The sequence below is a fragment of the Thermobia domestica genome, chromosome 1 (assembly GCF_964235325.1).
Source record: "Thermobia domestica chromosome 1, izTheDome1.hap1.1, whole genome shotgun sequence".
NCBI classification, from domain to species: domain Eukaryota; kingdom Metazoa; phylum Arthropoda; class Insecta; order Zygentoma; family Lepismatidae; genus Thermobia; species Thermobia domestica.
Window position 1 is genome coordinate 191942435 of NC_137454.1, and position 12122 is coordinate 191954556.

At 35.0% G+C, this 12122-nt stretch overlaps 1 protein-coding gene across 1 annotated transcript in view; it reads left to right on the plus strand.

Annotated features, from left to right (window-relative positions):
- Positions 1–1369: 1369 nt before the first annotated feature.
- Positions 1370–12122, plus strand: part of LOC145692325 (cytosol aminopeptidase-like) — a gene marked incomplete in the record, with an annotated part of 77431 nt that continues 66678 nt past the window's right edge. Inside the window, 1 exon segment of the mRNA XM_081767626.1 lies at positions 1370–1525. Coding sequence (XP_081623752.1) covers positions 1424–1525 — 102 coding nt within the window.

Below are 12122 nucleotides of genomic sequence, written 5' to 3' on the forward strand. Positions count from 1 at the left end.
TAATTACTGATATTATTCATTTGCTATTGCATTAAAGTTGTTTTGAATGTTTAATAGCACAAAGTATTTATCTACCTATATCTACGTTTTTCAATGATTTAGGCCTATTTAGTAGGGACATGGCCACTACTGTGAAAGGAGCCACTCCATGGCAAAGTTCTACAGTAAAGGTGCGTGGTCTCCTTCCCCTGTAGCTCCGCCACTGTTATACGCAAAACTATCTTATATATAAAAGAGAACGCACAAATCCTTTGTTCCCTCATCACGCTAATACGGCTGAACCAATTTCTTTCATTTTTGGGGGGTTATTAGGATTTGGACCCTAGATGGTTTTTATCATATCACTTTAATTTTTAATTACCAGTGTCTTGAGATAATTGACCATTCAAGTGTCCATAACGTACAAATCCTTTGTTAGTTCATCATAGGTAAAAATAAACGTATTTATATGCAACCCGCATGACCGTGTCACTCGGCGGGTTAACATAAATGACAGGCGATATAATGTTAACATTTACTGCAATCTACTATGGTTTTTATCATATCACTTGAAAGCGAAAAAGTAAAAATTATCTAAGTAATAAAGTTTATTGCGTTCCGGGGTGACCGCAGCGAAGCGGGGCGGGTTAACATAAATGACAGGCGATATAATGTTAACATTTACTGCAATCTTCTATGGTTTTTATCATATCACTTGAAAGCGAAAAAGTAAAAATTATCTAAGTAACAAAGTTTATTGCGTTCCGGGGTGACCGCAGCGAAGCGGGGTGAACGCTGCTAGTTATTTATACTAAGAAAAAACAAGCGAGAATAAATGCAAGTAACAACTGTATTAGTAGCGTTTAATGATACTTGACTATTGATTTGCAAGTACGTTAATGTGGTTTTCGCGCAGTTTATGACATTTGGAAATGGTGCAGATTAAGAATAGTCCTTCAAATTAAAAATAAGCATTTTTCTTTAACTTTATTTGCTTTAAATAATTTCTTAAGACGGTGTGTTTTAAGTCCACACCCCAAAAATTATTATTTATACCAAAGAGAGTAGATTTACTGAAAAACAAATATCTATGCAATCAATTTATATATGAATATGTGCAATATATCTGCATCAAAATTAATATCTTATGCATTCCGTTGCATAGACAGTCTCATCTTAAGTATAAATATATTATTTTTTTATGATTACCTATTCTAAATCTGCACCATTGTTGCTTTATGAATGAATGTGCTTTACTCGTAAAATTCCATTTTTACACTAACCTATTCTCAGTCTTCATGTATTTCATTTCTTACTAATTTCGCTGCTACTTACAAGAAAGTATATCTTAGTATAAATTTAGAAAATGTTCAGTTTAACATGGTGTGTGTTTCATGCTTATTAGTAATGTTTTGGATTCTGTGGTATTGTGACGGTAATCCTGATGATGGCTGCTAGAGTGTGGAAAGTTGGTAAAGAGCTTAAGAAACTTGTTATTATTCCAAGGAGATTTGTTGGTCATGGATTGAATTCAAGTGACAATAAGGTATGAAACCTACACTTGAAGCTAAAATCATTACAGAAGCAACAACATAAAGTAACACGTATTGCATCATTTACTACGGCTATTTTAGAGACAAAAAGTACATGTGTTTCTTAATTGTGACTGAGTCTAGTATGCAATAACAATTTTTTATGTGTCAGTATGTAATTTACTATATGATATTTAGACCCAATGTGATATACAGCAATTGAGTACCTCTTAAAAAAATTAAAAATGCATAATCAGTATTTATAAACTTGCCGCATTAAGTATTATGCATGACCACTCTTACTTGTAACAAGAACCAGTTTTTATGATTGTTTCCGATATTTGTATGACAGCATAAGAGATTGTAACACCTCTCACCCTATAATTTTCCACTAACGCTTTTGTTTATTGTATGTTTACTACGCTTAATAACCGAGCTAATCTTCCGTAGATGGCGGACACGATAAGGCCCCATGAACTTATTTCTAATGTTCGATTACTATTTATTTGTTCTATTAATATACCTTACCTAGAGTCACTAATGGTTCTTTTCCGCCTGAGCTCCTTCGTGGCTAAGCGGTTAGCATACGCGTCTTTGGCGTGGGAGTCCCTGGTTCGATACCCGGCGGGAGCTTATGTGGTTCGGATTCCACGTTAATCAGTAGGTCCACGTCTCATATAGCCTCGCTGCTGAACGGGACGTTAAACTCAAAATCAACTCAACTCAATGGTTCTTTTTCGCCGTTCACTCTAAATTGTTAATCAGAATTATTATTTTCATTCATTTTTTTTGCCCTTCACTAGATTCATATTCATCAATATTGTATTACTACGCAAAATTAGTACCTTATCTTTCAACTGTTAAGTGTTGCAAACTATGCAATACTCAAACATAACGAAGACTTCATGTTAGCAACCAGCACTATAAAGTTCACCGTACTACAGTATTATGTAAATAAACTTTTAAAAGGTAGCTTGGGGCGGAGCCCCTTACAGAATATATGCCCCTTGGGCAGCAAAAATTACAAAATACACAGTAGATTAGTTAATTTGACGGTAGGTTTGAAACACTACCATATTATGCTCTATTGTCTGTCTGTTTAGTATTGTTTCAATACGCGAATTCATATAGTCCAGAATTTAATTTTGTTATTCTTCGTAATTAATCATACTACACTGACGATCTTCTTATCTTTTTTTCTCTCATGCTAATAATTCGTCTGACTCCGGTCATTTCTCCATAAATGTTGTATTTCGTGGCCGACAGCTGCGCCAATTAACTCAGTAACTATCCAGCGCTGATCCTTGCCTGGGTCATTAAATATGTAAAATTGATTGTATGCAAGGTAATGACAGAAATTTTATTGTACTACCTACCTTGCATTATGATTTATGTAATCTTTCATACGGAAAGGCACTCGCTACCTTATGAATTACTATTTGTGGAAGAAGTTCCATTTCTTGGAGCAGGTTAAGTTTAAGAGGACTTAATCTTTATGAGTATAAATATAGCGTCCGAACATACACTGTAAAAACAACAGTGGAAAAGGCAAACCAACCTGTGCTAGGTGTCCAGTAAAAGTAATAAGTGTATCTAACTGAATCAGGACAGGGCGTAATTGGTGGGCCTTCAGGGACGAGGTGCGCTCATACCAGGAGCATCGGCAATTTTAAGACGCTTGTGTTCGCGTCGTCTGCCACCGAGTAAGGCGCACATGATTGTTGGCGTTTGTAAATATAAGCACGTATCGGTTGTTTATGAACAAAACTAAGTTGGATATTACAATATAAATATAATTCATGCAGATTGAGGACTTGTTGTTGAAAAAAAACAAACTTCATTTTTCAGGTAGAGAACTGTTTCTATTTTATAAATGTTAACTGTACTAGGTAATTTAGAGTTATACCTGTCGTTTTAAAGCTAAGACGTGCGTATGTACAATTTAATGAATAGAACTGTTTTATTTTGAAATCTTTCCGTATTGAAATAATAGTAATTAAAACATTTGGCTGGTCTTATATTAATCACCCGCTATTTCATAGATCACTAGTAGAAATAATGTGAAGATTAAAAACATTACTGTACACAATGACAGAGTATTGAGGCGGTGAAACTAAAAGGATGAGTTTTACTTCCAAACATGAGTAAAATCCTTAAACTTAATTGATTTTGCATATAGTGTACTGGCTGTATCCACGTTGATACATGCTTTACATGTGCCGTTCTCATAAGTAAGTTCTTTAGTTCCGTGCTGTTCACAGCTATCAGCTTTGTCATGCCTGAACCGAAATAGATAAAAATATAGTTTGTATAAACATTTAACATGGGTTGATACGCGACTTTTGTACGATAGGGAAGTTTTGACTCACTTTGTTAAAAATTAATAATGTGTAATTTTTCGCGTCTGCGTAAGAATACCAACTGAACTGGGCACTGTAATGGTTACTCCAGTACTGTGTTAACTATATTTCTGAAACTAAATCTTTTAAAAAAGAAAGACAAACATAAACAAGCAAGGAGGTAATTTCGATTCGTGATGCAAAAAATCTGTGCGCAAGTAGTAATATAATTTGACGTATCTTTTCTACTTGGAGTTGCAGTTGTTCATTCCAAAAATATATTTAAAAGACCACTATTTCACTATCCAGATAAATTATTTCTAGATATACATGTTAAGAATATGCGGTGACTGTACACGGTAACTATTTACGCATTTCGTAGGTGGTACTTATTAATGACGTCACATGAAGCAATAATTCTGTTTATTCCAGTTCAGAGCACAGCGAAGCGAAAAATTACAACACGTTTTCCTTAGTTATGCTAGATTCGAGGAATTAGGAACTTAATAAGTAAATAGGCATGAATAATATAGGAATAAACCCTTGGCTTAAATAATGGCATGGTTTCTTTTCTTTTTCTTTCTTTCTTTCTTTTTTTTTTTTTTTTTCAAAATTGGTTCTATTTCTGACCAGAGTATTTCGTTGCTCTCCTGAAACTCATTTCGTTTCCGCGGAAATAGTTTTATATGTTTTCCAAAAATTTTCACCGAAATCGGTTTTGGAGAAAACCGAAACCGGTTTCGGTGAAAGCCGAACTAGTTTTGGAGGAAACCGAAATGTCGATTTTTCGGATTTTGGTTTTTCTAGAAACCAATTTCCGGTTTTTATAAAAACCTGTTTTGCCCATCCCTAGTTTGTACCCATATTTTAAATATGTACGCATTGCTAAAGTTGGTGAGTAAGTGTGAAATGTATAAATATAATATTCAAAGCTAGAGACGTGATACGAAATCATATTATCTGATGCCCTGGATTCTTAATCTGCATGTAAATGTCGATATTATATGCATGAAATCTCTACTTAGAGTAAACTTACTTGACCCCAGTACCACATCAAACATGTTCTACTTTTTTTTTTCTTTCTTCTTCGCTGCACTCTGAACCGGAATAAATAGAAATCTTCCTTGGATGTGTATTTCTGTTGCCCAAAGAAGTACTTGAAGAATTCCGCAGCAGAAAACAGAAGAATGTCCCAATGAGGAAAGGAATTCAGAAGTCTGGACTCTCACTGATGAGCTAACTTATATTCTACAAACTTTAAAGAGTAAGAAAGAAGATATTTCATTTGTCCAGCCAAGATCTCTGGTACGGCATGAGACTATTCAGATGCACAACCTACGAAGAGGGATGTTTGTGGCCTGTGTGTATGGCAATGACTAGTGACTTGAAGAGCTTATATGTATCAGTTGTGAGTTAAATGAGATCGTTGTGAATTCCATGCTCTCATACGGACCGACTGCTGGATATAAATTCCAACTGCAGGACAGCAATTTTACAACCAATACTTACTTCCGATTCGCGATGTAAAGATTGTGAATGTTTCAGTTTTTCTTTGTTCAAAAGGAAGACATCGCTTAAAATCAGGAGAAGATATTGATGTAGTTGAACACATTTTTACTTTCTTGAATTGCTAATTTCAGTTCCATTATTTTGTTTTTGATTTCGAAAACAGAGTACACAGAATTAAAATACCATGTCAAAATAAGACTAGATTTTGATTTCATGAGGCCAGTATGTGAGAACGGAAATTGGTTTAAAGTATGGCAAAATTTTCAAATGTTCGTAAATCGTGTTCAACTGAAAAGTGGAAATTCTCGTTTCCATTAAATGTATGTTACTGATCAACAGTCACAAAATCAAAATTTTTAGAATTGGCATTTTTGAAAAAAAAATAAATTTAAAAAAAAAAATGAAAAGACTACAGCACGAGAACGTAAACACACATTTCCAAACGGAAGATATAATTTTAGTCGGTAAAATGTTTTTCAAATAAAACGAAAAGCAAGCTTGGTGTAAATAGACACTTCTGTTCTTGCTTGGTACATCTCTGGTTGCACTAAAAGTAATGAGTTGAAGTTTGTATTTACCATATTTTAATCAGTAAGTAGGCGCATGGGGTTACGGTATACACTCAGCCAGTTGTTTCTGTGATTTTCTTAAATATACAGTTGACTACATAGTTCAGACATTAAGTAATGCTCTAAAATAGAATAAATATTTTATCGAGCTCAAATATGTCTTTATTCGGGAAGCCTTTAAAGTGTGAAAGTGTCCTAAGGTAGCTCGGGGTATTGTGTGCAGTAAAATGACGTGAACACACAACGAAAGTGAAAACATTTCACAGTAAATGGTGAAGAAATACCAGGGTTTGAAAAAACCCGGGTTTTTCTGAAAAAGCCCAACCCACCTGGGCCCATATGGGTTTTTTCGGGTATTTTCGGGTTTTATTGGGATTTTTCGGGTTTAATTGGGTTTTATCAAAATATTTCAATGTCTTTGGGGTAAAAGTGTTAAAATGTGATTTATATTTCAAGATTATCATTGTCACAACTTGCAAGAAGTTTCTAATCACTGCTGTTTTGAAAAAATTGCCGCCATTTTGAAATTTTACGTTGGATATTCGCCAAAATATATACAGCTAATTTAGAGTATCTCGTGCTTCTACTCTAAAAATTTCGACTTAAAAGACCGAAAATTGTGCTTTGTAGCGTGCATACCCGCTATTTTGAAAAAAATAAAATTGTCACCATTTTGAAATTTTACGTTGGTATGCCGCCAAAATCTATACAGGAAATTTATGTCTCGTGCTTGTACTCTGAAACTTTACACTTAAAAGACCGGAAGTGATTCCCTGTAGTATGTGTGGTACAAGCAGACGAACGAACAAATGCAGATTGAATCGTCCCAGAAGCCTCATTGACGTTTGCCAAATATGAACACCAAATATATTAATTTAACAGCGTAAAATAAATGGTTTTTATTGTTGAAGTTCACTTTCGATACCTTGTGCGTTCAGTTCGGGAATTTCCCGAGCACTTGTTGCAAGAGGGATCTTTCCAGAAAATTAATTTAAGACCACTAAGAAAGATATAATTCATATTTTATAAAATAAACTAGCTTTTGGCTAGCTGGGGGCTCTGCCCCCAGGTCCCCGAGTTTGCTTGGCCTACGGCCTCACATTTCTTATCTATTGCCCTTTGCATCAACAGTGAATTTCGTGAACTTGCTCTTCATATTTCCTGAATCTGCCCACCCAAGGGCATCGCCCCCCATACAATGTCTTCACTCGGCCTACGGCCTCGCATCTCTTGAACCCACAATTCTATCATTTCTTTTCCTATTTCAACTATTTAAAAGATAAGTTTTTGAGTCCCAAGAAAACGCCCATTTAAACAACAAGGGAATTTCTTCATCACCCTTTAAACCCCTAAAAATATTTAAAATATTCACTTTTGGCTATTTTCCTGTCGGTTAGTCCTTGAATGCTATAAACATGCCAAATTTCATCATTCTAATCATGCTGGAAGGGCCTAAACATTTTGGGGTGTAAAAGACGTCCCATATAAATAACATGGGAAGGATTTTTCAGTTCCCCATAAAACCACTCTACGGTTGGGATTTTTTATTTCTGATGTTTCAGTTAGGTAACGCTTACGAAAACATACAAGCATACCGAATTTCAAGATTTTATTCCAATTCTAAGTACCTAAAACATGAGATTATAAGTTTAAAAAAAAGGTCCATTTAAATAACATGGGGAAATTCTTCATCCAATGTTTAGACCCCCTCAAAATTAAAAATATTCACTTTTGGCAATTTTTCTGTCGGTTAGTCGTGGAAGACTACAGTCATGCCAAAATTTCATCTTTCTAATCCTACCGGAAGTGCCTAAGCATTTTGGAGTATAGAAGACGACTCATATAAATAACATGGGAAAGTTTTTTCATTTCCCCATAAAACTACTCTACGGTCAGAATTTTTTATTTCTGATGATTCACTTCGTAACGCTAACGAAAACATACAACCATACCGATTTTCAAGTTTTTATTCCAATTCTGAGTACCTAAAACATGAGATTATGTCCAAAAAAGGCCCATTTAAATAACATAGGGAAATTCTTCATCCAATCTTTAGACTCCCTCAAAATTAAAAATATTCACTTTTGGCAATTTTCCTGTGGGTTTGTCCCGAAAAGCTACAATGATGTCAAATTTAACCATTGTAGCCCTACAGGAAGTGCTCAATAATTTGGGGGTGTAAAAGGTGTTCCACATAAATAACATGGGAAAAATTTTTCAGTTCCCTATAAAACCATTCTAAAGTTGGATTTTTAAATTTTTACTGATTTACTTAGGTACTGCTAAGAAAACGTACAAGCATACCGAATTTCAAGTTTTTATTCCAATTCTACGTACCTAAAACATGAGATTATAGGTCCAAAAAAGGTCCATTTAAATAACATGGGGAAATTTTTCATCCCCTCTTTAGACCCCCTAAAAATTAAGAATATTCACTTTTGGCTATTTTTCTGTCGGTTAGTACCGGAAAGCTACCATCATGCCAAATTTAATCATTGTAGCCCTACAGGAAGTGCTCAATAATTTGTCAGCTCATGTAGTTTTATATATAGTTAGGATGTTTCAGAATCTTAAATGAAATTAAATATTTTCCAGCATAAAATAAATAGTTTTATTGTTGAAGTATTCAGTTCCTATGCTTTGTGCGTTCAATTGGGGGAATTTCCCGAGAACTTCTTTCGGGACGTGTTTTCTTTCCCTCCTCCCTCGAAAATACAGCTCCCTTTACTGTACATCGAAACTTCCACTAGTACGAAAGTTCGAATTCAGTACTTGAAATAGTAAGTTGTACGTAGTTCGGAACTCTGAGCATCGAGTTTTTTAAATTTGACGAATTTTTACGCTTTTGTTGGTGCTGATTCTACAGAATGCTTATTTGAAGAGTACCTACAAATAACTGCACTAAACTGTTGTTGGAAAACTAAATTTTACTGAAGAATACTTGCGTTACCATCCAAGGTAAGAAATAATACTAATAGTTTTACTAATGCACTACATGTTTACTGGTAATACTGGCGTCTATGGCTTTAAACGCGTTAAACGTATGAGGGACAGCGTCCCTCGGCGTCGCCGAGTTGGCGAGCACACTATTCACGGAAAGTATTTTCTAAAGTATAAAATTTCATTTTTTTTCCCTTCAAATAGGCTATAAGCATAATCCATACATTAATTTGTTACTTAATTATCTCAAGCTAAGGTAAGGTTTTTATTATTATTATATTATTATTATTCACTCAGTGCATTCAGAACTTTATAAAGGTCTTTTGTTGAATGTTGTTGCACACTTTAACGTGAAAGCATTCAATTCGCCCAAGGAAAGTCCAAAATCTGATAAAAATCACTTTCAATATGATCACCTTAGTTGTATCAATAATATATTAACAAAAAGCTCAAAAACCCAGGTGGGTTTTAAGGTGGGTTTTTTCAGGTGGGTCCAACCCGAAAAAACCCGGTGGGTTTTTTCGGGCTGGGCCCACTTGGGCAAACCCTGAGAAATACCGATGCATGTCTGACACGGAAATATTTCGCTGGCAAAGTGAAAATGAGAATTCCTGCGTACACTAAGGTAGGACTACTCGTATTGATTGATTATTTTATTGGTAGCGTTTCTTATATAAATTCTTTTAATAAAAGTCTTAAAATAATTTCGTAAGAAGTGTAAGGAAAATAAGATATATTACATATGAATACCATTTCTTACAATTGTTATTAACATTGTTACTGCTGCTGCTTCTCGTACTACAAGTAATAATAATAATAATAATATAATGAGTAACAGGGACACGATAGCTCAGTGGTAGAATGCTTACCTCTGGTGCGTGGGGTTCTGGTTAGATCTCCAGCCAAGTTAGTTTGTGGTGGACAACATCGTGTCCGTGTTTTTTTTTTTTTCGGGGTACCTCGTTCCCTCCTACATTCTCATTCACCAGTCACCTGCCTTAATCATTTGTGTCCCGTAGCCTAAAGGGCATAATTGTGGAACGTTGAAGTTATTTTTGTTAGTATTAGAACTAATTTATTAGAATTAGATTGCTATTAGAAGTAGTAATTTTGATTTCTACTATAAACGTATTACAAAATTAACTGTTTTTTTTAATGATAAAAAAATCATATTCCGATACTTGAAATATCGTAAAATTAATCTTACAGAAACAAATTCGATTTTTCCTACTTCGATAACTCATTCCTACCTGTACAGTTAATAATTACTTTTTTTTGTGTGTGTATTTCCAATATAATGATGTTTTTATGTATGAGGTTGTGTAGAAAATGTTGAACCTTGAAGGCCGAAATTGAGAATACACTTCTTTTCATTTGAAAATAATAATATGAAACCAGATATGAACATCTGACATCATCATAATCCCATCGCTATAGAACGTTTCTGTGGTTTCTGGTCAGAAAATTGTCACGTGGTTTTCATCAGCCTCTTTTGAAACTAATTTAACACCATTTAGCAAGTTTTACAGAGACCGAAAGAAAAGATAGTCTGACGGTTTCAGGTAGGCTATACAGTGGATGCATTAAAACCTCCCAATGAATTTTCCTCAATTTTTGACGCGTTTGTTAAAGATGTATGCGGTCGGCGTTGTCAGCATGATATACTGCACACTTTCTATTGACCAATTTCGATGATTTTTCCTTCTGAATTTCTAGGTGCACTTGCACTAATTGTCAATAGTACATGCCCGAGTCTGTCGTTCTGCCCGGTGGCAGCAGCTTGCTATGCACATAAACTATTGCACGAACATATTTTCCTCCGATATATATTTCTTCAGATGTTTTACAGTCTCAAATTAAGACCGTGTCCAAAAGATACAAGTGCACATTTGAAATACCGTAAGATAGGGGGTGTCATGAACCCAAAATGGGAAAAAAGTTTCAATTGAAATTTTTGGAAAAATTATTTGAAATACTGCCTTGATGTTAGTCTCGTGATGTTTTATAGTCTCTTGGCTATCATCTCCAGTATTTGCATTAAAAACAAATAACTTCATGGGTAACTGTTTCCGGTTTTATCATTGGACCTATGCGTGTTCAGTTTTGAAAGTCTACAAATTTAATCTACATTGGCTATAGTTTGAGAGCGAAAAATTTCATAATTGTACTAGTGCCTAATTAATCTTTCGTAAACACATACACGTAGTTGCCAAGTTCGTAATTTATTTTGGATGGGAATTTGACCCGGGTCCATCCCTTCACTATGAAGTTTGGCTATGTGGGGGGTGACTTGACACCATGATAATTAGATCTGTTTCCCAACCAAATTACCCTATATTTTTTATTATTTAAAGGCCGTACTTGTGTTAACAGAATTGTAAAATAAAACAAAGATGCCAAGAACGTATAAAAGGAAGCCGGGTTGCCTGCTTACGCAGACTATACACCAGAAAAATTAACTGAGGTGTTAAATAAAATTGAAAGAAATGAACTGACACAGCGCGCTGCTGAGCAACTATATGGAATGCTCAGAAGTACCCTGAGATGAATGGAATGGAATGAGTAAGGTTTAATGGGGACGTCAGCATCGTGACTATTTGTCCCCGTCTCGATCAACTCGACTGCATCAACCACAGATTGCCGCAAAACATAAAAAAAGACAATAATAAATAGAAGAGAATGTCAAAAAAGGAAAGTGAATGTCACACTTTATAAAAGTGTAAGTACGTCATTTTTTGAACAAACCTTCTTCATCACAAACTTCCACGATCAACACCACAAATCAAGGCTAGTTCGCCTAGATATGATAGCACCAGTAATGAATCAGATTCTGAGTTCTCAGTTTGCAGTGAATTCGAGGAGGAAGATTTTGACTAGGATTTGGTAGAAGAAATCCAACAAAAGAGAAAGAAAGTTGAAGGTGGCAAGAGAGAAGGCAATGAGGAAACTTCACAGACATAAAACCAATCGATAAGATATGAGGTGGGAAACTTTTGTAATTGTGGATTACGAAGGAGAATTCTTCCGTGGCGTAATAGAGGATGTTTCTTACAAAGAATACATGATAAGCACTATGTGTGGTTCGTCTCACTAGAAGTGACCCACAAACACAGATCAGTGTTGCTATGATGTCAGTGATATTAAAGAACAAATTAAACTTCCAAGTGTCGTGAATGCCAGACAGATATGTTCTGTTCCGCAGCTAGTAAATGACGCTTCAAAGAGCAGCACACTTCGTAATTATGTGATGCAGC